The sequence below is a fragment of the Anguilla rostrata genome, chromosome 16 (assembly GCF_018555375.3).
Source record: "Anguilla rostrata isolate EN2019 chromosome 16, ASM1855537v3, whole genome shotgun sequence".
In the NCBI taxonomy this organism is placed as follows: domain Eukaryota; kingdom Metazoa; phylum Chordata; class Actinopteri; order Anguilliformes; family Anguillidae; genus Anguilla; species Anguilla rostrata.
The window spans coordinates 22,524,287-22,552,126 of record NC_057948.1 but is presented as its reverse complement, the minus strand read 5'-3'; the positions used below and the strand labels follow the sequence as shown (position 1 = coordinate 22,552,126).

Genomic DNA, 27,840 nt, shown 5'->3' with positions numbered 1-27,840 from the left:
ACGGCCTTCTGCAGTTCAAGATAATTCAGAATAGGGTGTGTGTGTGTGTGTGTGTCTGTTCTGAGAGTGAGTGAGCAGCGGGGCAGAGTAGGGTGTGTGTGTTGGGTGAGTGGGTGAGACAGGGGGCAGCAGTTGTAATTTTATAGGATTTGGCTTGGCTATGCTAGTGAATTAAATGAGCTCACCCAGACAGCTCTAATAAAGATTTTAAATGTTTTCAGGCCTGGAGTTAATTATAAATATTATATGTGTGTATGCATATATACACACAAACACAAACATACTTGCAACATACAGACATAACAGTTGATTTAGTGAAGAGGTGTACATTTAATATAATCAGAATTCACTGCGTTCAGTCATTCTGCAGAGTAGAAACACGCAGCTTTGTGTTGTGCTGGCTAACCAGCCAAACTGCTCATATCTGCTTCGCCACCCTTTGCAAAATACCACTTCTTGTTTTAAATTTCTGATATAGCTTTTTGCTCCGTAGAAAATTAAATATTTCATTAAATGTACATATAATAACAAACTTTGAATATAAGCACAGGAACGTTGATCCAATGAATACCATAACAGACTTTTGATAATGCATAAATAAGTTAAATAATAAACATGATCATGAAATAGAAAATAATTTCTAGCGTTCTACCGTTGCTTGGCGGCCTTGCAGAACAAAAAATAAATCCAGTTCAACCTATCAAATCGCAAAGAGTCGAACTAGAAACAGAAGCAAAATGAAACCGCTCACAAACGGTTAGCATCCCCCAACAGACATTTTTTTTTAAAGCACAGCTGTGAATGATCATTTCTCGTGAATTCTAATGGGAAAATGCTTCAGACTACTGGTAAGTATATCCCAATCACAACATGAAATCCCCATCTTTATTATATGATATTATGTTTCTCATCAACATGCTGTATTATTCGTGAAGTTATTTGATCTGTTTATATGATAACCCCCCAATCCCCTCACAAATTACGCCCTAGCCTAGTAATAATGTGTGGTTTTGACCCAAATAATACTCTCACCAAATGTCCATAGTAGATCAGAAAATACCGATTCTTGGTTCTTGGCGGGCCACATTTAAATGAAAATGACGTCAGATCAAGGATACGCCAATGCAAAGGGTAGGGGGCGTTTCCAACTATTTTGTTACAAACACGAATCCGGAGTGTGAAGCTTCTTTTTCGTAGGTAGGTAACAGCTGGTCAAAGGAAAGAAAATTATGTAAATTGTCGATTTAGTTACAAAATATCAAGTGTATGTCGCTTATAACAGGCAAAGGGTATGCCTTGATCTTTGTCTTCTTGTGCTGTTGGTGTGGGTTTTATGATTCTGAAACAGGAAGGGTTAGCGAGCTAGCTGGCCGTGTCAGTGAAACGTGTGTATTTGTGTTCACAAAAAGGGAGCATTTTCTTTAAAGTTAAAGATTGGTACGCTTATTGTGTACCTTTTTCATGTAGATGTCGGCACAAAAGCAATGCAGATCTTTAGCACACTTGGGAATGCGATGTGTGTAGCTCGGTTAGTTAAGGGATCGGCAGGGGGAGGGAGTAGTTATGGTGAAAAGGTTTGACATTTTCCCCCACTGAAAATCCAAGTAAACAAATAATTTCGTCTGTTTGTGTTCATTGAACCATTTTCACGTGACCAAAATCTTACTGGTGTGACGACCACACGTTTTAATGTATTGGAGTTGTCTTCGAGATTCGAATTTAAGATGTATTTGAATAATCATTTTCTAAAAGTAAAGGACACTTAAATGTGCTCGGCAGCTACCTGGAAATATTCGTACGGTGCTTTTTATTCGGGTCAATCCATGGTTCATAAAGCTGACAACTAGCAGTGTGCCGTGTTGCGCCGCTATTGCCTTCGTTGCATCTAGCTTGCGATTGGAAATCCGAACACAACAAAGCCATGGACTAAGCTAGTTAGCTAGCCTCCTTCATGTGTATGACGGTTTGCCGCGTCTCCGGAATGCATGTGAACTAGCCGGATCATTGCTTTCGATCTCATTGTTTAAAGGGAATATATGATAAAGCGGAACAGTGAGCGACCTGCAAGCACACCTTAATATGAGGTGCGATAAAACTCAGGTTTGCTTGTTGGCGATGTGTGAAACCCAGGGGCAACGAATTCCATCGATCGCTTTTAACTTGGAACAATGGTCGCTTAGTAGCTGGCTGGCAAATCGGTTAACATTGCGCATTGATGAATGCCCAATACATCGTGCAACACTATTTACCTAAAATGAATGTGTACAAAATGTTCTACATCTCGAATTTGGCGAGGTAGCTAGTTGGTTTAATCCCTGAAGTATAGTTGACTTTTCGCTTGCTAGCTACGTTAGCGTTTCCGAATTTCTGTAACATGAACCTCTCCGTGGTAATCCTTGACTGTGTGGCGCCTGCTTGACTGTTTGTGTCTAAAGGAAATAGATGAAGGGGGTGGGCGTTAAGAAGCCAGCCAAAATCCCCATTCACAACAGTTCATACGAATGAAACTTTGCGTACAACAATGATCTCCGTATGCAGGTTTGCCTGCAGCGGAAAAGAACGTCCGATTAATGTGTTGGGAATCCCGGGCGAGTCTGGGATCCCGCCCCTCGTGGGCGGTGGCTTATGAAAAGACCCCACCCGGTAGGCGTTGTGCTGGGTTGAGTTTCGTGTAATGGTTGGCTTAAATGCAGTAAAGAGGTAGTGCCTAGGAACAGGATCCGCCCATGACAATGTACGTCTCTCTCGAACAGCAGTGGAACATATCAGGTGGTTCGTGAATTTCAGGAAGTTGACTAGGAATTCATTGCGTACACACTATTTGCACACATTGGGCAAGCGACACAAACATAGTAGGCTACGCATATATGCCCGAAATAGAAACTGTAAACATTTCTGTCAAAATTCAGCTTGCAGAGCGGTCAAGTCGCCATATAGGCATTGTTATGTGCCTTTCAGCCAACTAGCACAATAAAACGCTGCTTGCGTCTCTTTATATCAAACTTGAGATTTTTTGTTTGTGAGACGATTCAGAACGCTTTATTTTGCACATATTTATGCGCGGCGTATCGAGTTTCGTGATGGGCGTATTTTTCGTGTATATAAAGCTACATTTAATGGCAGCACATTTTTCGATGCGTCCTTCCCTCGGTAAATAAATAAAAAAGCGAAAGAATGGAGGACGGTTCAAAACGCATTGTCGACATGACTGAAGGCGGAGCTCACACGATTTGATCGACGCTTTTGGCCAAGATGCTTCGTCTTTCTTTTTCTGTGTACGCCAGTAACCACCTATCAGCTGCTGTGAGTTTCCGAAGCCCCGGTCTGAGGCGGTGTGTATGTGACAACGAAAAGACTGAGTGGCGGATGAAGGCTCGGCCCCGTTGTGTGACGGGGAGATGCCTTTTTGCCCTACTTTTGACAGACTTGACAAGTGACCAATCAAAACCGAAGCCTTAATCCCCCTTTGCGGCTTCTTTCGAGCGGGGGCCAGTAAGATTTGTAAGTGGGCGGAGTCAAGTCCGCCTTCTCGGAGCCACGCCTCTCAACCAAGAAACGAACGGAGGTTGTTTTCTGAAGAGAATTTTTCCTTGCGGTCTCGTACTTGGGTTGCTTATTTTATTATTTTGTTATTTTAAGTTATTTTACCCTTATCGTTCCACGCATCGTTGACATTATAAATGCAGCGCTTTTAAACCGCCGACGATTTTTAAGTTAAAAACATACACATAGCTATCCAGCAGTTTTTTTCCTGTTCAGGTCGCAGTGTTACGAGGAGGTGAGTTCATTTCATTTATCTGAGCTGAGAAAACGAGAAAAATATTAAGTTGGAGTTAGCTAGGTGGCTAATTACAAGTATTGTCGGTAGAGTCTAGATCTGTAGCTTGATGGCAAGGTCTTTTTGGACAACTCGAGTCAGGTTCAAATTCATAGTTAGCTAAATCTACATGTGCAGCTTTACACATTGACTGCATCGGAGTTGGCCAGCTGGCTAATGTTATTTGCAACATCGCAATGAACTGTTGGAAGTCTGCTTTTGATTCCGCCAACTGGCTTGTAGGTAGTATATTTGGTCCTTGTTTGGTTTAATTAATCTCGATCGGTTAAAAACAAAAAATCTAATAACTGTAGCGTAGCGAATGCAATACTGATGAGAAAACATTAGTTCTGAGGGTTATGTTCCGGTGGCGGTTAATAGTTGAACAGGTCGCTTCATCTCCGATAAGCGCTACTCGAGGTCGGGGCTTGCGATGTGTGACAGGGCCGCAAAGCAGAAGGGGGGGAGGACTGGGCCATTTCTTTCATCGGTTGGGAATGAAAACGGCGGCTAATGTTACTACGCAGTTAATGTAGACGATTGGTTAGGAATATGGCATTGAAAGTGATTGAATTATTTTAAAAAACTAATGTTAGGTTTTGTGTGAAGACTGTTGCCGTGCATGACTTGCTAGCTAATGTCGTTAGCTTGATAGCTAGCGCTCAACCTTTCGTTAGCGAGCCAAGCTCACTCCATTGAATGTATAACGGTACGTTACTGCAAAGTAAGTGCTGGATGGCGACCACCGACAATACAATGAACAGTGGCAAATAATAGCTGGTCATTCGTCCCAACTGTATTACTTTGCAGCGTACAATGCAATGTTGGGAAAGTATCAGAGGGATGTAGCCTTGCTGAAGATTTAGAGGGAAGTTTAGCTAACGACTATACTGCCTATGCTAGCAAAATAGCAACCTAGCCAAAGAACAGAGTGGCGCTATATTTGACTAGCTAGCTACCCTGGCTCCCTTTATTCTTCTGCAGTTAATTGCTACTACCCAGCTGCCGATGTAAATTGGATATATTAAAATCAATCAGAATTTCATGTCTTTGCCTGACTAGTTTCCTCTCAGCAGTGGCGCTTAATTCGGATTGCTAACGTTAGCCAGTTCGCCGTGACACTAGCTTGGCAATGTTAGCTTGGTAGTTACATAAACAACTTTAGAAAATACTCTTCACAAAATAAATCGAGTCGGTTTATTTGGACTCGTTTTATAATTTCCAGCGAGAGCCTTCGGTCTTTTGATTTGTGTTTTTAATTGATTGTGTTTCTAGTTTGAATTCATCCACGTTTTCACGAAAGCATACGAGCTTTGCCGTGAGACACACGTACACAAGGCAGCGGTGCTTCGATGACGTAATTCAGTTCTGCAGCACGCCTGTTGTCTTCGGCCGAAGTTTGTTGCTGCCGTTGCAAAGATTTAGTGGAAAACATTTCAATCAACGTTGCACTATTTTCTTGTTTAGATGAGTTCTTGAGATATTTGGCCAACTTCTATCATTTTTACGTATTGGGGCATTTACCGACGTGTTAACCAATTCATTCTCATTGCCTTAAGTTGATTAAAATACATCGCTTTTAATTTTATTGCTATATCTTAGAGAAATTCTGAGGAATTAACATTCCTCAGGGAAATTGAAAAAATCGGGCATAAATGTAGTTTTTTTTTTTTTTGTTAGATGCACTATTGAAGCTAATTTTTGTAGTCGTTTTTCTTGCATACAATGGCTCTGTTTTTAATGATTTGAAATAAAAACTTCAAAAATACAACAAATGTTGGGTTCTTTTTATAATGCAACCTCTTGGTAATTTATTGAATGGAGCTACCTTCGACAATATAACGGCCCTCTGTAAATTTAGACATGTTTAAATTAGAAATACAAATATAGTGCAATTTTGTTTCCTCAGTAGCATGGTTAGTGATTATTAGCTGCAGTCAAGTGTACATCAGTGTTTCAGAAATTTGTCAAATGTTATTGAATGAGCCAGTGCTCTTTTATATAAAAAAAATAAATTAATAAAAAAGTTGTGCCAGAAACATATTTAAAAATGTGAATTGTGCACATGCAGAAATAAAAATGAACATTTACTGTATTGGATTGTGGCTATGTACCTAGATCCGTGACCAGCAATCTTGACACAACACTGGGCCATACTTGATTAATATCATATATTGACATGCGAAGAATGCATTTGTCAACCATAATGTAAGTGCTTTTGATCTATAAAGAAAAAGCGTTTCATACATGTCAGGGCACTGTGCCACTCAATACGATAAATGTTCTGCATTAAATGCTGTCAAGTAGTGCAGCGGCATGTTGTAAATCACTGTTTTCCTTTGTGCTAGGTGTGGCTAGGGGTGACCAGGTGTCCAGAGCTTTGACCGGTTCTGTGGCACGCTTGTATAAGTCAAACTTGCCAAATTTATGAGAAGTTATTGCCAGTAGAAAAGGGGTGTGGCCACACTAAAGGAGTTCACACAACTCTACTGACCATCATAACTATGCATATGAAATTTGGTTAAGTTGTGCAATGCTCTCCCCAGAGCTGGGACTCTAAAACTTTTTTGTTAGCATTGCAATGTTCCATTTACAGTTCTTAAAATTATCTAGGACTTGAGCAATGAAAAATAAAGCCCTAATGCGTTTTTAAACTTCCATCAGTTGTTCAGTCTGTAAGTCCGTATAAGTCAGTTTTTACAGGTGGTACTGGCTCACGATAATGTGGGTTTGCTGACTGTGGAAAAATGTGGACTGTCTTGGCTCCCGTCTCACTACAGCAGAATGTACAGTAAAAAGAAAATAAAAAAATCCTGCTGTACCTTTAGCGGCGTGCCGCTTGCTCAGGTCTGACAAGGTGGGGTGGGTGACTCTGTGCTCCTCCTGTGTGCAGGTTCTGCAGCCCCCTCGAGCATGAGGTCACAATGAAGCGCCGCTTGGAGGAACAGGAAGCGGTTTTCGCGTCCCAGCAGCGCCGGCTCCCGGCCAGCAACGAGGGCTTCCAGCACCGGGTCCTGGCCCCCGCGCCAGCCGTGTACGAGGCAGTCCCCGACAGCATGCAGCCCACCACTGGCATCCAGTACTCCCTCCCGCAGAGCTACCCGGTGAGCCCCATTACTGACCTCTGCACTCCACCGTACGCCACTCTAGGGGGTGTCCAACAGAGAGGGAATGACACCCCCAGTGCGTGGCAACTTGAGCCACTCCAGGTCTTAGCAGAAGTAGTTAAGTGTGCTGTTTGGAAGCCGTCAGCAGGTGGCTTTAACTCCAACACCTGTCTCAGGAACAGAATGGTAAATGGACAACACATGATTTACCCGTTCATCCAGATGTTCTACTGCACTGGTGTCCTGTCCAGTTTTGGTGCACAGCTATGGGGGGGTGGAAGAGGCCTTTATTAACAAGTTCCCCCCTCTCTCAGGTTCCCGCTGTGGCACAGAGCTCTGGAGGACATGGCCACGCCCCCGCCCCGGCCGTGCATGGCAGCGCCCACCACCACAGCCCCGCCGTTCAGCCACACGGGGCCCAGGTGGTGCAGAGCCACGCCCACCCGCCGGCGCCCCCGGCGCCCTCCGCCCCCGCGCAGGGACAGCAGCAGTTCCAGAGGCTCAAGGTGCGAGGCCACTCGCCCAGTACAACCTGTCCCATTCAGCCCATGAGTGTTTGATGGTCCTCTCTTCCCTGTGCTCCATAACAAGGCAGGAGTTAGCCTCCTGCCTAGGCAAAGCTGCAACCCACTATTCATAAATGATTAATGTCCAGTTTTTAAGGATGAACTAAACGAGGGTCAAATTGAATTCTACCAACATGAAGCGGGAGCACAATAAAACTGGCCATTTTTAAACTCACTGATATATTGAGGGGTGTTGACAGTCAAATGAAAATGAAAAGGTTGGCCTGTAATTGAACTGTGCTTAGCACTTAGTTCATTTGGAAGGCTGTGCATTCAAGAGTAGCAGGTATGTCAGGTAACCGTACTGCTGAAACCAAGATAGTGGTGGCTCCTGAAAGATTTCTGAGAAACGTGCAGTGCGTTTACTCAAAGGCATTGAACAGAATTAATTCTCCATGCTGCAGCTACTAATAACTCTACATTAAATAAAAGCTGCCACTGCCAATATACAGTGTTCGTCTTCTGTGAAAGCAGGCGTGGAATGACTGGTTGAGTTAAAAATAAAAATAAATACTTTGCTGACTCATTTTCTCCCAGGTTTGAGCTTTTCTGTGCCGCCATGGCTCGATGTAGCCTCTCCTGCAGGGATTTTTTCCTTTTCATACCACGGCAGAAATTAGCACGAGTGCTAATTCTGTTTCATATCGTACAGTTTGCACGACAGTGGAAAAATGTTTTGCTGGATTTGGCTGTCCTTTTCTGTACAGGATTTAACTGCAGAGTCTGTTGTGACCTTTTTGGTTCCTGATTTAAAGAAGTCTCCAATAGCTGCACTGAAAAAAAGAAATGTTGACTTAAATCAGCTGCCTTAGAGCAACATGTGAAACTATGCTGGTCTAACGCGCTTCTCCAGGGTGACTCTGAGCATGGGGATGTGTGGCGAGGGCTAGGTGTGGAAGCTGACTCTTTTCCCTGGTTGTAGGTGGAGGATGCCCTTTCCTACCTGGACCAGGTGAAGCTGCAGTTTGGAAGTCAGCCACAGGTCTACAATGACTTCTTGGACATCATGAAGGAGTTTAAGTCCCAGAGGTGAGGTCATGTTGCTGCCTGCTTGCTGGGCTCTCTTTGCTCATCTCTTCCCCTGCTTCAGGCAGCAGGGTCTCCTGTGTTTATTTCTTGACAGACGGGCTGCTGCTGGAACGTGGCAAGTGAAGGCCATGTGCCACAAAAAAAATAAAAAACAAAAATCTGTTTCTGTTGAATGATAGAAATTAAGTTGAGTTTTCAGCTCAGGAGCAGACCTAACAGGATAAAGATATAATCATTCAGCCCACTGAGCATGTGTCACAACTTTGTAACCAGTGCTTGGTTACAGTACTTTTATTCTTTCTCAGACACTAAAATATAAAGCATGTTCTTTCTTAAACAAGTTACCATCTAATTAAACATTGGTCCTGTGTTTTAAAAGAGTCATAGAACTTTCGTGATTTTTTTGTTAAGCAATATCATATTTTCAATATGTTCGATTGCTAAGTAATATAATCAGAATTCTTGTAGTGTGCATTCCTGTGGAATGTTGGAATAATGTGTGTGGGATGGGCATAACCGGCATGTGCGTTTTTTGTTTTTTTGACAGCATTGACACCCCTGGAGTGATCAGCAGGGTGTCCCAGCTCTTCAAGGGACACCCCGATCTCATCATGGGCTTCAACACCTTCCTGCCACCCGGCTACAAGATCGAGGTGCAGACCAACGACCTGGTCAACGTCACCACGCCAGGACAGATCCACCACATCACTCCCCACGGCATCTCTGTGCAGAACATAGCCCCGCCCCCACCTCCCCAGGCACAGTCCCAGCTGCCCGCCCCCACCACCACTGCAGCCCCGCCCCCGCCTGTTCAGCCTACACCGGCCAAGATCAGCAAGGTAAGAACTGTCCAATCAGAGGAGGCGGGGGGTGGGGGTCTTATCAAAATACTTTGAAACTGGCTGAAATGGTTTCATTCAGGCTTGATTTGATTATTATTTGTCTTTTGTGGGGAAAATATATTAATTGAAATGTAATGACTGTGAGAAGTGACAGTTCTGGAGTTTGTTGTTTTGTGTTTGTTCTTCTCTGTAAGAAGCTGCGATGCATTTTTGACCTTTGGTGTGGTATTTTTGGTGCAGCCCCTGCAGTCTCCTGCCCTGACCCCCACCAGCCAGCCCAACCCTTCCATCCCGCCCTACGCCTCACCCCGCTCGCCCCCAGTGCAGCCCCACACGCCTGTCAGCAGTGCCCCACCCCTGCAGAACAACCAGCCCGTGGAGTTTAACCACGCCATCAACTACGTCAACAAGATCAAGAACCGCTTCCAGGGCCAGCCCGACATCTACAAGGCCTTCCTGGAGATTCTGCACACCTACCAGGTCAGAGCAACCCCGCACACGTCACACATACGCGCACACACATGCTTCCTACCTCCACACCAACCAATCTTCCCTGTCCCTCTAACACACACATACACTCCTTCATGGCACTCATTTACCCCCTCCACCCAAATACCTCCCGCTTGTGATTTTTAGCTGCCCGAAAGTGTGCACGTATGTGTGCATGTATGTGGGAGGTTGTTCTGTGTTTACATCGCTCATATTTGCCAGTGAGAACATATGAACAGCTCGATAAAATGATAGAGAGTAGTAAATGTTGTTTCCTCGCCTGTCCTGTTCCTGCGGCTGGTCCACGTGGATGGCTCCTTACTTCCTGTTTCCTGCACAGAAGGAGCAGCGGAACGCCAAGGAGGCGGGGGGGAACTACACCCCCGCCCTGACGGAGCAGGAGGTGTACGCTCAGGTGGCCCGGCTCTTCAAGAACCAGGAGGATCTTCTCTCGGAATTTGGCCAGTTCCTGCCGGACGCCAACAGCTCCGCGGTGAGTTACTTGTCACATTTCGGCCATTTAGTGGATTCTCTTACCCAGAGAGCCTTGCGCATCCTGCAGTCTTTACATGCAATCCCTTTGGGCAGTGTGCTTGCATAGTCTGATCTGCTTCAGGATGTATAAATTATGTTTAAAATTAAATAAAATTATCTTTAAAAGGCATCCTGGCAGGCAAATAGTAACGCTAAGTTCTGGCATTCTGGTATGGGGGCTGGTGCCATTTCTCAGAGCTTTTTGGGTACAAACAAGAAGCTTGCATAACTTTATTTTGAAGATTCTTATTGTTTTTGCTTTGGAGGTAAATGGGTTCTGTAAATGGGTTCTGTATTTTGTGTTAGTTTGGATTGATATTGACTGAATTGATATGGAGATCACTGTTGAAAATGGAACAACAATAGTAGCAAAGCTAAAGACTTAGCGGCATACGCTGGCCTCAAATTATTCACTCCCTTGATAAAGAGGAGTAAAAAAGGCCAGAATATTTTCTCACTGCAGTTGTATTAGTGTAAATGAATATCATTTTCCATTTCATTTTTCATCTTTTTGAGGGTGTGAATAATTTGACTGTACATATTGATTGGACAATGTCACAAACCTAACGAAACGCTCGCTCTTCTGATTGTCAGTGTGGTCCCTTTTCCCAGCTGCTCAGCAAGACCACAGCGGAGAAGGCTGAGTCTGTGCGCAACGACCATGGCGGTACGGTCAAAAAACCGCAGCTCAACAACAAGCAAAGGCCCAATCAGAATGGCTGCCAGAGCCGACGCCACTCTGGGAGTGGAGCCACGCCCCCAGTCAAGGTACACGCCCCCTCGTTCTCGTCGCGCAGCCAGGTTAGGGTTTTGAAATTTTAAAATTCTTTTTCCAAAAATTCTAATGGAAATGAAATGTCTTCTCCTGAATGATTTTAGAACGCTGTTGTGAATTTGTTGAACTCAAGCACGCACCACCCTTTTCTGTTAAACTCTTGATTTGAGGGATTCTTGCTCTCTCCCCTCCTCTCTCTTTCTTTGTCTTCCTCTGCCATCTTCCCCTCTCTTCTCTCTCCTCTCCTTTCTCTCTCCCCCACTTCCTTTGTCTCTGTCTCTCTCACACAGAAGAAACCTAAACTGCAGGGCTTGAAGGACTCGTCCCTGGCGGAAGTCAGTAAGCATGGCGTGGGCACAGAGTCTCTGTTCTTTGAGAAGGTGAGCAGGGTCTCCTCTCACAGTGTTTGTGTGGTTGTGCTTGTTGTGGTTCCCGTCGTCACTCGGTCTTAAACGACGTGTCTTGGTCTCAGGTTCGAAAGGCCCTGCGGAGCGCCGAGGCCTATGATAACTTCCTGCGCTGTTTGGTCATCTTCAACCAGGAAGTGATCTCACGCGCTGAGCTGGTGCAGCTGGTGCTGCCGTTTCTGGGGTGAGCGCCACAGCCATTACGGGGCACTGTCAGGGCACCTCAGGAGCCTGCTTCTCCCAGAACTTGGTTACCGGGCAACTAGGGCTGCTCTCTCAAGCAAAAACCAATTCCTACAATTATTCAGTGTGTATATCTCATTTATGCCTGAAATTAAGTATTATCTGGTGTTCTGGGGGCTCATGTGCCAAGGTCTGAGATGGAAATGTAAAACCTGCCCCAGGGTGTTTTCTGTATCTGTAATGATGTATCTGTAATGTAATGAGTTGATCTCTTCCCCTGATGTGTAATTCAGCCTTAATTCAGACTTTGACAATGATCTTGATAATAATGAAGAAAACTCAAGTTATTCAGAAAATCGTTATGCTTTCATGCCTCCTATCTGACTTGCCCCGCTATGTTGCACATAAACACTTCTTGGGGCGGAAAAGTGTTTTTGGTGAAACCCACACATGACCTGTTGCCCTGTTGATCACCCGTGCAGAAAATTCCCAGAGCTGTTCACCTGGTTCAAGAACTTCCTGGGGTACCGGGAGTCGTCCCACATTGAGAGCTTCCCCAAGGAGCGTGCCACCGAGGGCATCGCCATGGAGATCGACTATGCCTCCTGCAAGAGGCTTGGCTCCAGCTACCGGGCCCTGCCCAAGAGCTACCAGCAGCCCAAGTGCACCGGGAGGACCCCGCTCTGCAAGGAGGTGAGTGCCATGCCTGTCTCCCAAATCCCCCGCCCCTTCTCTGGGAGGACTTCCACTCTCCTGATCCACGGTCATGTGACTCTGCTACTGGGGAGACTTCGGATTTATATATGTGATTTTTTGCAACTGTAGATAATATTTTTTGCTGAACCGTTACTGAGGTCTGCTGTTCTCAGAATCTTGTTTATGGTTATGGGAGGGGTTGTTTATCCAGGCTTCTCATTGGTTCTCAGGTCCTGAATGACACGTGGGTGTCCTTCCCCTCCTGGTCGGAGGACTCCACCTTTGTCAGCTCCAAAAAGACTCAGTACGAAGAGCACATCTACAGGTGTGAGGACGAAAGATTTGAGGTGAGGAACAGCCAATGTCCCGTCCCATTAGGCACCCCCCCCCGTCAGGCCACTTATTGAGGGGCTCCTGTGTGTAACAGCAGACTCCTGATCTCACCCTCTCACCCCTCCCCACAGCTGGACGTGGTGCTGGAGACGAACCTGGCCACCATCCGTGTGCTGGAGACCGTGCAGAAGAAGCTCTCCCGCATGTCCGCCGAGGAGCAGGCCAAATTCCGGCTGGACAACACCATGGGTGGGTCGTCCGAGGTCATCCACCGCAAGGCCATCCAGAGGATATACGGTGACAAGGCCCCTGACATCATTGATGGGCTGAGGAAGAACCCTGCCGTCTCTGTCCCTATTGTCCTCAAGAGGTGAGTTTACCCACAGTGCATTGGGGAACCATTTCCAAAAGAGAGCTCAGTGTTTGAATTTCCTGGGTTTATGTGGGCTCTGGCGTTACTGTGAAATTGGACGAGCTAGGCTAGCTTAGCCCTCTAGCTTGTCATTTACTAATAGCTAAGGATATGGATCAGTTGTTCCTGAATACATATATATCGGGGGTACACAACAAGGACTGATCCATTTCAGGATTTTGTGCCAACGTCTGCTCATTCTTATGTAATTAGCTCAATCATATTTTGATCTCTGGCATTTGCCTAAGCACCAACTACAGTTGCAGTCTACAAGTGTATCCTAAGGATGAACCCGCATAGTGTGTAGAGCTGTCGGAAAACAAAAACCAAGGTAATTCGCTGGAACAAAACCAGCACGCACACAAGCTGTCCAGAACCGGAATTGTGCTCCCCTTATATATACAGTACAGGCCAAAAGTATTAGTTTTTTAAAATGTTTTGAACCTTAGGTAGAGATGAATTCAGTTAATGTATGCATATTTATTGAATAATAAACCAAAGTATTAACATTTATTTTCCACTTTCTACCTATAATAACACAAAAAGAAGAGTTTTATGAGTTTAAAAAAAATCTTACACTGCTTTCCTCAAAATAGCTTCTTTTGGCTTTAATTACAATTAAACGAATTATTTGAAGTCTGTCCAATTATTTTGGAAATTGTGGGTGGGAGGGAGGTGGAAGGGTAGTTAAATTGATTGATATCTCATCTAACTTAATTTTTATTAATAACTACTGGCAGCTTAATACCATTGGCTTGTAGTTTAAGTAAAATATGCACTAAAGCTACAATAAATATGGCAAAGGCGGTGGCGTTAGGCTTAGATGTACTGGTCCAAGTAAACATACTGTGGCAGTAAGGTTACTCCCTTTGATAGATTACAGATTTCCAGGTGCAATGGTCAGTACACACTCAGAAGGGTCCAGGTGATGGGCAGTAATGTTAACTGGAGAAGACCAGAAAGATCAAGATGCAGTAGACAGATGTCTAGCAAAAGAAATCATTGTAAAATTGCACAACTACAGAAAGCACTCAATGCAGCTTGAGAGAAACCAGTTGACTACAGAGAAATGGCAACTATGATTTGCTGGTCTAAAAGGATGGGCAGTTTTTTCTTGCTAGACTACACAAGATATGTCTTCTGCCTTTTTAATCTTTCTTGTCTTCTCTTGTTAACATTACTACCTTCTGAGTCTGTACTGAACACTGCACCTGGAAATCACTGCACCTGAATTTCCCACTGCGAATAATGTTATTGGCACTATGTTTAGTTGGCCCTGCACATCTAAGCCTAACTCCTCCTTTGCAATATTTATTGCAACTTTAGTGCCTATTTTAGTTGCACTACAGGCTAAAAGTATTGGGCTAACTGGGGTTTAAAAAAAACTTAAAGTAGATAAGATTTCACTATTTCATTACCCCTCCACCTCCCACTTTCTAAAATTGTATAGCCATCCAATAATTAATTTAATTGTAATTAAAGCCAAAGTAGGATATTTGGAGTAAAGAATCTAAGATTACTTTTATGTAAAACTCTTTTTGTGTTATTGTTGGTAGACATTGGAAAAATGTTTGTACTTTGGTTTATTATTCAATAAATGTGCATGTATTATCTCTACCTGAAGTTCTTTTTTTTAAACTAGATTTGACCTAATGCTTTTGCTCTGTACTGTATGTGGATGTGTGTGTGTACATATAACTAGTGTGCCATCAGTTTGGAAAATAAAAGTATCATGAGATCACTGGACTGTTTTCCTGATTGTGCACATGTTGTTCCTATTAATGATAATTAAATGCGATGGAACTGAAAACAGAGTAATTATATTCTGGGGAGGAATATACGGTAAGCGGTGCCTTGTAATCAGAGCTTTATTGTTTAAGTCACAGTGCTGACGCAGCAGATGTATTTCCTGTAGAGTTTTCAGCCTTTTAAATGGATATGATGTAAAATGGACAGCTCCTCTCAATCAGGCAGTGGGGTAGTGCCAGAACTCATATTTAGGACCGATTGACGAGTCTTTAAATTCCATATTTAAAAATAAAACAGAAGAGCTTTCACACTGTTTATCCTAAACCTCCAAAGCCCCTAGGCATTAAGTACATTGGAATAAAACTGTGTTTCTAGACTCTTTGATTCTTCATCACTTTGCAACCATTAAACGATAATAAATCACACAGACAGTTTCAAAATACAGCTAGAAAAGCATTTTCAATAAAAAGATTGCATAACTGTGGAACAGTTGCAGCTGTGTATTTTGGTGGGAAAACAGCTGTTTTAAAGAATTTAACTTTTCATATGTAAGTGGTGTATGGAAAAAGAATTGCCCAAATATATATCATAACTCAGGGTAAAGGGAGGACCAAGGAGGAGTGTTCTGTGTGTAATGTTATGTTAATGTTATAATGCGCTGTAACACTCAGGTTAAAGACCAAGGAAGAGGAATGGCGAGAAGCCCAGAGAGGCTTTAACAGGATTTGGAGGGAGCAGAATGAGAAATATTACCTGAAGTCCCTGGACCACCAGGGCATCAATTTCAAACAGAACGACACCAAGGTGCTGCGCTCCAAGACCCTGCTCAATGAGATCGAGAGCATCTATGACGAGGTGAGCGGGAGCGTTTACATGCTGTTAATTTAATTTCAATTTATATTTCATTTGTGTGATTTAATTTATACAATTGGCAGTTTTACTGAAACAACTTTGGTAAAGGACCCTGTTTAAGGGTACACCAGCAGTACCCCAGCTGGGAATCGAACCCACAACCTTTGAGTTGCAGAAAGGATATTGAGGACTTCAATTACTGATTTGTGGATGTTCACGGGAAGATCTTGCATTTGCGCAATAGTGAAAACTCAGCCTACTGTCTTTGGTGACATTTTTATTGTCTTTTTGTTTGGTGTAATTATTGACAGTTACAATAATTCTGCCAGTGGTTTTTAACGGGGTTGCCAGGAAGACACCTGTCTTCAGGTGTGAGGCCCCCTCCCCCACTCACCCCCAATCCATTTTTCTTCCAGCGGCAGGAGCAAGCATCGGAAGAGAACTCTGCCCCGCCCACCGGCCCCCACATGACCCTGACCTATGAGGACAGCCAGATCCTGGAGGATGCCGCCGCCCTCATCATCCACCACGTCAAGCGGCAGGCCGGAATTCAGAAGGAGGACAAGTACAAGATCAAGCAGGTGGTCTACCACTTCATCCCCGACCTGCTGTTCGCCCAGCGGGGGGCGCTGTCCGACCTGGAGGAGGAGGAAGAGGAGGAGATGGAGCTCGACGAGGGCGGGGCCAAGAAGCACAATGGGGTGGTGGCTGGCGGCGGAGGGGGTGGAGCCAGTCCTGCCAAGTCCAAGCTGCTCTTCGGCAGCACGGCAGCTCAGAAGCTGCGCGGCGCGGACGAGGCCTACAACCTCTTCTACGTCAACAACAACTGGTACATCTTCCTGCGGCTGCACCAGATCCTGTGCTCGCGGCTGCTTCGCATCTATGGCCAGGCCGAGCGGCAGATCGAGGAGGACTGCAGGGAGCGCGACTGGGAAAGCGAGGTGCTGGGCTTCAAGCGCGACAAGAACGACAACCCCGCCATCCAGTTGCGCCTGAAAGAGCCCAGTGAGTACCATAGCTCCTACTGACCTTTAACCTCTGACCTCTGAACCTTTACCCCTCACCTTAACCCAACCCGCCATCCAGCTGCGCCTGAAGGAGCCGTGAGTACCACAAATCCTACTCACCTTTAACCTCTGAACCTTTACCTCTGATCCTAACCCAACCCCACCACCCAGCTGCAACTGAAGGAGCTGAGTGAGCACCTCATATCCCACTGACCTTTGACGTCTGACCTCTGAACCCTTACTCTGACCCTCACTGTCAGACCTTCTCAACTGTTGTTGAGAAAAGAACAGTGGATTTTCCCTGAAAATAAGTCTTGGGGTTCAATTTAATTTTGAAAGGACCCATGTTGAGATGTTTTTTTTTATTTGACGCTTATTTAATGTACAACAGAACATGGAATGCCTGGGTGTGCATGGAATCCAATTGTAATGTTTTGAAACTCTTTAAAAATGTACTCTCTGTAAGGAGATATAGCCAGGTAGCAGAGTTTTCTTTTAAATTGAATCGGGCCCATTGTTTTGAGGTTCTGCTTTAAGGGATCTGGTGTATTGAGAAACTGATGGTAGTTGTGAATGAATGCAGTTCTGGGGGTGGGGGTGGGACTTGTTGCGCTGGGTCCATTGAGTCTATTTCAAGTGTGTGTAATATGATGAGAGCTTAAGTCTTAAGTCCAGTCTAAATCCAGTTAAACAGGTTGACACCAGGTCTGCTGGACTGGATAACACCTCAAAGGTTTAAGAATATTTATAGCCTGTGTGCCTCTACTTTGTGCTGCGTGTGCAGTGGACATCGAGGTAGAGGACTACTACTCCGCCTTCCTGGAGATGGTCCGGAACCTTCTGGACGGCAACATGGATGCCTCCCAGTACGAGGACTCTCTGCGAGAGATGTTCACCATCCACGCCTACATCGCCTTCACCATGGACAAGCTCATCCAGAGCATCGTCCGGCAGGTCAGTGCCACTGCCCACCAGCAGGGGGCAACAGGGAGATCACTCTCCCCGCTCCCCAGCCCTTTTCAGCTTGATAACTTTTCTGAGGGCATTTGTGCTCTGAGCTCAGATAATGTGTGCTCTTCGAGCACTCCATATTAGTGGGTGATTCAGCCACTCTTCAGATGTGGTTCAAGAGAACAGGTGCATAAAAAGAATTGGTGTGTGCTAAAGAGCTTGGTCATTTTGTTATATTTTAATTCATTTGTTTGGGTTTTAAGCGTTTTAAATTAACTTTGTTAATGTTAACTTTGACCGCGCTAATCAATTTGCAAGACCCCGGCCCTTATTTGTTGTTGATAATGTTTAGAAATTTAGCTTTAGGCTGACTAAAAGAGGCAGGCCCAATATGTGGGTAGTAACCATGGTTACAGCTGGGAAACTGATTACTGGTCACTTTGCCTAGGAGTTAAGGTCAAGGGAGATTTGTTTGGCTTGGGTTTGAGCTGACCACTCTGCCCAAACTATCCAAATATTCATCCTTTTAAAAGCTTGATCTGTCTCAGAGCCTTCTGTTTGTCAGTAAACCCCTTGGTTACACAGGCATGCGTAACCTCTGTTCACACTGCCAGAGTTTGGCCTCTTGTGTCAGCGGAAGTTGACAGTTTCTTTCAAAGCTTCTGTGTGCAAAGCCGAATCTGTGAATCCCTGCCATTGCAGTGGAGCGTTGTGGCTTTGAAGACACTACTATCAGTTATGTTGTCCTCTGGTGGCAGCATTGAGAATTGAATTACAGTCGAGGGGAATCTTGACACATGGGATTTGTTTAGTCAGACATTTTTCTGTGGTGCCCTTTGCGTCAGGTTGTTACCCAGTGCGCATTTGTCAGAAACCCAGTGAGACGCCACCTGAGCTGATGTGGGTAAAAGCTAGCAAATGATTCCCTCACCCCTTAAGACAGGGATGGTCAAATCTGGCCCTCGAGGTACAGCGGTACTGCTGGTTTTCATTCTTCCCCTCTAAGCAGGACTGATTTAAACCTGGCACAGCAGGTGAGTTTTATCTCTGGCCAATCTGTTTTTCTAAGCCTCAGGTACCAGCAGTACTATTGGCCTCGCAGACCAGTTTTGAGTCTTACTGCCTTAACAGGTGACAGAGTCCAGCTGAAAAATGGTGGGATATGAAGCTTGCCAAATAAGAGCATTATATAAGGCCAGAGAACATGGAGAAATAAATGGAGGGTAGTGCTTAAGTCCTGCGAGGGCTAGCCTTTTGTATCAGTTTTAATGATGCTCATCAAGTTGTGCTTATATTGTCCAACAGCTGAACTGGAAGTGAAGTGGATTTTGTTTTAACTGAGCTGAAGTTAATAGAAGTGCACAATTCTTTGTACTCCAATTAAGCAAATTTGTGATGTCCTCCATCTCTCTCTCATCCCTCTCTGCCTCACTCCTCACTCCACCTGTCCCTGTCACCCCCCGCTTTCTCTCCTGCAGCTGCAGCACATTGTAAGCGATGCGATCTGCGTCCAGGTGACTGACCTGTACCTGGCTGAGAGTCCCAATGCTGCCACAGGGGGCGCTCTCTCCTCCCAGCCCTCCCGGGCCACTGCCGAGGGCACCTACCAGCGCAAGGCCGAGCAGCTCATGTCCGACGAGAACTGCTTTAAGGTACGGGCCGCGCCCATGTTCCCCCACCAACGGCTGTCCACACGCCCTCCTTTGGTCTGGCATGATGAACAGTGGTAATACTCACTCTCTCTGTCTTATTCTCTGTCTCTCTCTGTCTTCCTCTCCTGGGGCATGCAGCTGATGTTCATGAAGAGTCGGGGGCAGGTGCAGCTGACTGTCGAGTTGTTGGACACGGAAGAGGAGAACTCGGACGAGCCCGTCGAGGCTGAGGTATGATTAGCCAGCATGCACTTGGCGTCTCGGGCTCAGCGTACACTGGAACTGGAGAGGGTAGGAGGTGCCGCGCAAAGAAGCCTAGGAAGCAACAGGAAACCGCCTCTACTGCACATGTTGAGGGAAAAAGAATTCAATGTAGAAAACCACCATTGGTCAATGTTTTGTGACCATACTTTTCTATATGTGTAGGAGTTTGTGAAACAGTGGTTGTTTTGGTTTGGTTGACATTTTTGGGTGAAACATAACGATTGTTAATCGAGTTTCAAAATACTGTCGTTTTTATTCTGCATTCAAAGTCTGATATTCCCCATTCAGTTTAATGGGAGCGTTTTGCCCTCATGCGCAGTACAGGCTTACTTCCAGGACTTCACAAGCTTAGGTTAGCTGAAGGCATGCTTTCCTGTCTAGTTAAATATGCATGTCTTTATGAGAGGCTTTCGCCAGCCTTGTGGCTTTTCTCTGACGCGTGTGACGAGCTGCTGACACATTCTGACTCCTCCCTCATGTTCTGATTGGCAGCGCTGGTCCGATTACATTGGCCGGTATGTCAACCTGGACTCCACCTCCCCGGAGCTGCGTGAGCACCTGGCCCAGAAGCCGGTGTTTCTCCCCAGGTGAGTCCAGCCCATCCACACAGGACAGGTCTGTGAGAGCCTGTTCCTAGATCTGCCACAGGGTGGAGCACTAGAGCACTTTTCATGCTCACCTGCAGTAGGTCCCGTTATACATCTCCTGAGCTCTTCGTCATCCTGTAAAACTATAGCCAGATGTCATCTTTCAGTGTTTGCTCCATACTCTTTTCTGCAAATTATTATTAGAAGATAAACATACTACCTCATGAGCTGTACAGACCTGTTTAAAATCTGCATAATTCAAAACGACCTTTCTCCCTTGCGGTCTCCCTAGAAAATAAATAACAAAAGCACAAGCTTAAGAGTTTTTTTCCTTTATCAGAAGCCCTCCAGCTGCACAAATTTAATGTATAAACAGCTATTCATCAACATGGAGGGGCTGTATTGGCAGGCGTAGTTCCATTTCAGTTTTTTTTGATAGTGTCTCAGTTTTAGTGCTTATTTTTGATTAGCATTGACAGTTTTTACGTGCAGTGGTGGATGTTTTTATGAAGGCTGTACAATAGCTGGTATAGGGGGTCTGTGGTCTAAAGCAAGACCATATGCTTCAGGCAGTTTGTGCAGTGATATTGTTTCCAGGGAGTAAAGGATACTTTCATTGTGTTTATATGCAATTATTAACAAAAATAACTTCAGAATATGCCCTGTTAGTTTAAACACAAGCCAGAATTATTCATATATTTTTTCAAATTTATTTATGTTGCAGGTTATCTTGTACACAGTGCCTTATAGGATGATAATGGCAGATGCTTGAAGTGCGTTTTATCAGAGAAATTGGCACAAAATGAGCAGAAGAGGGCGCTATGAGTTGTGTTCTGTAACATTGCACATGGTAACACCAGTTACCAGGGCTCTCTGATGACTGACTGATATATTAGGGCTGTCAGCTGATTAAAGGAATGACTTGGTTTTTAACCCTTGGAGGCGTAAGGTGATATTGACATTTTTTCACTGTCCTCAGTTTTTTATTTATTTATTTTTAACAGATTAAGCAGGTTTATGTAATAGATAACCCCTCGTTTTGTTCTCAAGACGTGTCCCTGTCTGGAAATATGAAGCATGGTTTAGTTGGTAGGACCCATTATATGACGTTTTTTTTTTACCTAAAAAATGTCTGTCAGTTCAGGTATATCATCTTGCATTACGAGAATAGGTTGTATGGAGTAACCACATCAAGCCAATGTCAAGAGAACATGGCATTGCTTTATAATGTATTGAAGTATAAGCAGAGTACCTGGTGGATATGTGCTTAGATGACACAAAACAAACAATAAATAACTATGTACAATAATAATAGATAAATAAAATAAAAATGAATTGCCATTGTGCTTAACTATATCATAAAAACAAAGATAAGCAACTTTCTAAATACCTTTTAATGTGATAACTACTAATTAATAATTATGAACTGAATGATTTCCAGCGGGTGACAAACAGCCTACAAAAGTGGCAACATAACTGTTGGTTGTGTATTGCCTGTAAAACAATGATTATATTGCAATAGTTATGAAAATATAGTAGTAGAATATATAAATAGTAACGCTTGTATTTTACACAAACGGTAAAAGCAACGGCTAACCTATTAGAATAGCGCTATTGATGTCGGTTCCAGTTTCACTTCATCCTCAATTACACGACCTCAGTTGCATGGAAATAAGTGTCCTCTTTCCCAAAAACTGCACTTTCACCTCTTCCTTACTCAAATGAAATATGGTTTGAATGGCAGTTCTACTGGTAACATTTATTTCATGGACGTGTTTCTAAAGTATTACAACTGCAGTGTCTTCTAAGAATAACAAAAAAAAAATTATCCTACGTTCATAAATAAGTTATTTGACGGTGATTAAAGGGATTATTCGGCTTCAAGGGGTTTATTACATCTTAAAATAAATGTTGCTTGAAATCCAATGCGAGCTGTAGGATTTCATCTGACATCCTGTTCTGACCATATTAATTGGCCAGCTGTTTGATACAATCCAAACTGAAATTAAGTTTGTAAATGTTTTTTTTCCTATGTCCTCAGTGCTGCATTATTAATTCATTAAATGGACCAAATACTTTCAGCAGCACAGCTAATGACATGGATCTGTTCACAAATTAATGTTTTCTGTTCAGTGAGTAAAGAGCATTGTTTGTCAAAGCAGCCAACTAAAAATCTGGTGGTTTTTCCCCTTTACCTTTACAATTGACCTGAAAAAAACAGGAACCTCCGTCGGATACGCAAGTACCAACGAGGGCGAGAACAGCAGGAGAAGGAGGCCAAGGAAGGAGGGAAGAAGTCCGCAGAGAACTCCGAAAACCTGAAGCTGGAGAAGAAGTCTGCAGACAGCTCCGAGAACCTGAAGCTGGAGAAGAAGTCTTCGGACAGCTCTGAGAACCTGAAGTTGGAGAAGAAGTCCTCGGAGAATGCAGAGAACCTGAAGTTAGAGTGCATGTTCAAGCTCAACTCCTACAAGATGGTGTACGTCTTCAAGTCTGAGGACTACATGTACCGCCGCACTGCTCTGCTGAGGGCCCACCAGGTAATTAAGCTCTACTCATTGGTTGCCCATTTCATAGTTGCCGTAATTGGAGTACAGAATTCTAGAGATGCTGGCTGGCGGAACAGACGACGAGTTGCTTGACTAGAACCAAACCCCGCTGCGGCACTTTGGCCCCCCGACCCTCCGGAGTGGGGTTTGGATAACCCTTCAGCTCTGGAGAACCAGGGTTGAGTAGCCATGCAGGTTTGGGTGGTCCTGGTTTGCAGTTCTCTAAGTGTCTCCATCTCTCTCTCTCTCTCTCCCTGCCCCCCCACACAGTCTCACGAGCGGGTCAGTACTCGGCTGCACCTGCGCTTCCAGGCCTGGGTGGACTCGTGGGTGAGGGAGCACGTCACCCGGGAGATGGCCGCCGAAAACTCCAAATGGCTGATGGGAGAGGGGCGGGAGGGGCTGCTGCCATGCACCACCACCTGCAACCCCGAACTCCTCCACTTCAGGAGCATCAACAAATACCGCGTCAAGTACGGCCCCACCCTCAAAGCACCGTAACTCGCCAGCCAACCCGGAAAGGGAGTTCTGGGGGCAGGGGGAGATTAGGGCCTGGGGAACGGGGGAGACTATGTTGGGGTGGGATGGGGAGGAGGGTGAGGAAGGGTGGGGGGTGGAGGTGGAGGTTATGAAAGATGACAGCTAAACAAAAAGAAAAAAAAAAGCTGTCCTCCATATGGTTCTGTGGGCAGCTGGTGTGTGTCTATTTTTAACAGCATTTTAGCTGTACCTGCGTCTTCAGGACCATGGTGCCAAAAGCAGGGACTGGCCCCTGACTCGCTGACTCCTCCCCTTCCCACCCCTGCTCACTGGCCCCGCCCATCCCTAGACCTGCTCTGCTGCTGTCAGCAGTGGGTACTGCCCAACTCAATTTCAGTTTGATAATTAACCAAGTTGACAGGTTCACTCCCATTTTTAGGTATATGCGGTCTGATACAGGATGTAAAAACAAGGTTTTCAGGATGTGGTTCCACCATTGCGTCAGCTGCACTTCTCTTATCTAGGGGTGGGGCAGGGCAAGGGGGAAGGATTAAGATTATCTCTTATGGACAGACTTGATCATTTGATTAAGCCAACAAAATAGTTTTCCTGTGTGAAAGAAATTAATACAAAAATGGCACTCTTGGCTACAAAGACAGGAGCGATTTGATTTTTTTATTAGAACGGTTTAGGGTAATGTGCACTTAATTTGGGGTCGGATAAGGGCAGAATCTTGATATTTGCCTTTGCCCGCAACTTAAGTGTGGTGAGTTCAGAAAGGCCAATGGGCGAGTTTGCCACAGTGATACCCCTTGCGTTGGCGGCCTAATATGCCATCACAAAAAAACAAGGTCAAAGGAAAGGGTAGTGTTTTGGTTTTTTAAAATACTTATTACCTGTTCAAAAGGCAGCATTAAAGAAACCACGGCCTGTCTCACAGACAGGACTCCATTGAAGGTAAGGAGACGGGGCGCTGCGATATTTGATGTCTAAAACAAAAAGAAAAAAAAAGATGACTTGGAAAGAAAAGCAAAATTCTGATCGAGTCAGACCACTCTGCAGTTCCTTGCCTCAGACTGTAAAGTTGTATAGCTTGTGAATGTCAGGTTATGGCGTATATGCTGGTATGTGTAATTACAGCTGACTCTGGATGCCCATACAGAGAAGCTCTCCTTGCCGATACACCAGCTTGTACACAAGAAAATGAGAACAATAAGAATGGACTACCCACACACTGATTACACGCTGTAAATAAAATGTACATAGTGTCAACCTTTTTTATTACAGAGATCTGCATTGATGTGCTAGTATACTTTACAAGCTTACTGTGGACTTATGTGAGAGGTGGCTAAAGTTAGTACGTATATTAAAAAAAGAAAAAGGAAAAAAAAAAAAAGAAAATATGCCAGACAGTTTATTACAGTTTTTACCAAAGGGAGTTGATAATAATGATAGCTGTTTTTTTTTCCTTGTGTGTTACTTTTTTTAATAGTAAAAAAATGTTTGTTTGGAAAAAGTAGAAATGTATCCAGGATTTTTTTGAAATGGGAGTTTTTTATAAAGTACCTTTTCTTGAAATTTTATTTCTTAGTTGGAATTTGGCTTTTTTATTTCAAGGCAATAATATCACTGCCCCCATTTTGGATATATTGGAGACACTGTTTGGAATCCTTACAGCAAAGCTCAACAGATAAATGTCTTGTATGTTGTTGTTTATATTTCTTTTTTTTTCATCCCCCCTTATTCTGCCTCCCCCCTACAGCCCCCCACCCTGGATAGATTTCTGCTGAAAATATGCATTTGTTTTTTTGTTTTGTTTTTTGTTTTTTTAAACAGTCTCAAAAGCATGTCCTGTCATGTCTGACCATCAAAGCCCCTTTATTTCAATACTATTTAAAAATGAGGATAATAAAAATGGTTTGTAGCAGATTGACCCTGTGTCTTTGGCCAGTTGTTCAGTGTGATTGACAGGGCACGAAGCCCCAGTCACCTGCCGAGTCTGTGTCCAGCAAGGCCCGCCTGCTTGCTGCCGACTGCTGAAGCAGACAAATAGATCAGATTTCTCTCTCGCACCATTCAGAGCACAGACCACGACCGCGATTTCTCCTCCCATACAGAATAATGTAGCCGTGTTGTTTTTGCGGTTCAGTGCGCACTTTTGATCTGTTCTAACTCTTCTTCGCGTTCCGTCAGAAGCAGACCGGTGTGGCATTGGTGTACAAGTCAAAGCTGATGGTTCACTAGTAAAATCCTGTCATTAGCCTGTAGAGACACAAACACCCCACACAGGCAGGCAGATAAATGGGATTTGGGGTGAGTGTTGCTTGGGTTGGTCCCCCTGTCTGCTCTCTTAAATCTTAAATGTTGTATTTCACACAGCAAAGAAGGACAAACTGTTTTTACCTCTGCCGCACACAGGAGATTGCGCTCAGTGGTACGTGCGTATTATGTTTTGTACAACCGTTTAAACGGTGGAAGCGGTGGGTAGCAGACTCTTTTAGGACAGAGACATTTCTGATTGTCACCTCCCAGATTCATCCCTTTAGTGTCATGCTTTGATCTGATGGTTTGCTGTATATGGATTTTTGTGCCTTCCTCACCTGGCACTGCAGATATTTTTTGAAGTCCTTTGTTTCACATGTTAAAATACAATTTTGGTTAAATTAATGTGCCCTTATATATTTTAGTGTCCTCCTCATTTAATTATATATAATGTTATTTTTAAACTTTTTTTTCCTGTTTTGTTTTTATTGTTGTCTACAGTGAAACTTGGAGCGAGCAATTTCCAAATTCCAAATTTGTAGAAAATGTTTTGAAATAACAGGTGGATCAGAACCTTGTTGACACTTGAAAAAACAAGCAATACACCATCAGTAAGCTCTTGTGATTCATTTGTGGATATTTTTAATGTTCCTTTTTTAAATATCTTGTTTCTGTTTGTGAACCACTGGCACTAATGTGTCCCCGTGTTGAAGCACGTAGATTTTTGTACAGATGCGTTTTTAGGAGTTAGAAAAATCAAGCCACAAACACACACAATTCTGATAGAAGGCAATCTGCCAAAGTGTCAGTAGTCATAGATTTTTAAGTGTTTGTGATTTACAGATTGTAACCTTGTACCCTGCTTGTATTTCCCCTTCATGTAGGAGGACAGTTTAGTTTGTCACACTGACCGGACCTTTCATTCACTAAGGATTTATGTGATTGTAATATACTTCCTGCTTTTTCAGATCATTGATATGTCAATGCGATATCAGCCACATTAAGGTATGTACTTGGAGGGGTCTAGGTGCTGATGCAATAAACCGAGATTGCTGTCTTTGTCATGGCTAAAATTCCCTCTTTTTAAATGTGCAACTTTGAGTTTCAGTCAGTACCTTAACTGGACAATCACCCAGTCAGTTGCGGAATTATTAGAACAAATGAGAGCAGCGCCCCCTCTTTGACTTAATGCTGACTGTCAAAAGAATTTTCATCATGGTAACCTTTTTAATCTCCCTTTATGCTCCCCCTTCCCCACCTTTTTGGCTTCATATGCCAAATGGTAATGGCACCACATGTTACGTCCATTTTCATTTTAAGAAAAATGGAGACCTTTAAAGTCGGAACATGGTGCTAAATTATAGGTTCCATTTAGCTGTCTTTCATAACAGACCCATGAAGCAGGTTTCTCTACAACAGCAACAACAATTGAAAAAAAGAATAAAGACAACATTTTTATTGAGGCGATAAACTAATGACTGTCTTTAGGGTGAGCTCTGGAATGAAAACCAGGTGTGGTCAGGACTGACTACTCTGCCTATAGGTCATCTTGGTGCAGTAGACTGAGTCTGATGCGCAGAGGCTGTTAGAAGGGGACAAACCCCCCCTCTTCCCTTCTGGGATTTTGGGGGTGTCGAGGGAGAACATTCCTTCCAGCTGTAGTGGTCTCGCACAGTATCATTGAGCATTGAGGCTCTGGCTCTGTAAGACTAGTTCTGATGTCTGCCACCAGCTAAAGACAATCTCGGACAAACTTCTTGGACAGTTTTTTGCCCAGGACTGTGGTTTTATTTTTATATTTACTGTATAAAATATAAAAAGAGAGAAAAATGGATGGGTCGCTAGCTTGTAAGAAAAAATAACTGCACTTGTTAAAGACTGCTTTTTGTATTCCATTTTTTTCTGTCCCCTTTTGCCACCTCTCCACAAGATTTCTATACAATGTTGTATACTTGAGTGTAGTGCAGTATTTGCCATTAAAATATTACTGAAATAGTGTAGAGCCATGCGTGTTCTCTTGTTTGTGTCTGCTGTTTGTTTTGACACTTTTGCTTTGCCGTTTTATTGTCCTGTCAGAGTGGACATACTTGATATCATATCCCTGTGACTTCACACTACATGTACACCAGACATGTTTTTGCCCTAAAGTGACTAGATGGCAGGAATTGGTTTGCACTCATACTGCTATTCCCTTTCAGTGCTAAAGTTTTTAGAATTGTAGAAATCCCGGGGCCATAAAAAACAAGCTGTTCAAACTGATGTCATTGTTTATACTGCGATGCATGGAATGATTTATA

General features: G+C 44.0%; 1 protein-coding gene across 5 annotated transcripts; it reads left to right on the top strand.

The window, feature by feature from the left end:
- The first annotated feature begins 1,118 nt into the window (after window positions 1-1,118).
- Window positions 1,119-27,543, top strand: sin3aa (SIN3 transcription regulator family member Aa). 5 transcript variants are annotated; one of them, XM_064313922.1, is made up of 21 exons: window positions 1,119-1,197; window positions 6,711-6,921; window positions 7,239-7,430; window positions 8,413-8,519; window positions 9,067-9,358; window positions 9,602-9,841; window positions 10,191-10,343; window positions 10,979-11,152; window positions 11,450-11,539; window positions 11,632-11,750; window positions 12,232-12,442; window positions 12,676-12,792; window positions 12,910-13,148; window positions 15,611-15,794; window positions 16,208-16,796; window positions 17,583-17,752; window positions 19,228-19,401; window positions 19,540-19,632; window positions 20,158-20,252; window positions 22,474-22,792; window positions 23,072-27,543. In XM_064313922.1, exons 2-21 carry the CDS (start codon window positions 6,742-6,744, stop codon window positions 23,300-23,302), a joined length of 3,969 nt encoding a protein of 1,322 aa, XP_064169992.1. In that variant the 5' UTR covers window positions 1,119-1,197; window positions 6,711-6,741; the 3' UTR covers window positions 23,303-27,543. The 5 variants fall into 5 exon arrangements, with proteins under 5 accessions (XP_064169992.1, XP_064169993.1, XP_064169995.1 ...); XM_064313923.1 differs by lacking the exon at window positions 1,119-1,197 and adding an exon at window positions 1,255-3,303; XM_064313925.1 differs by lacking the exon at window positions 1,119-1,197 and adding an exon at window positions 3,326-3,778 and having other exon boundaries at window positions 10,997-11,152.
- Window positions 27,544-27,840: the final 297 nt, after the last annotated feature.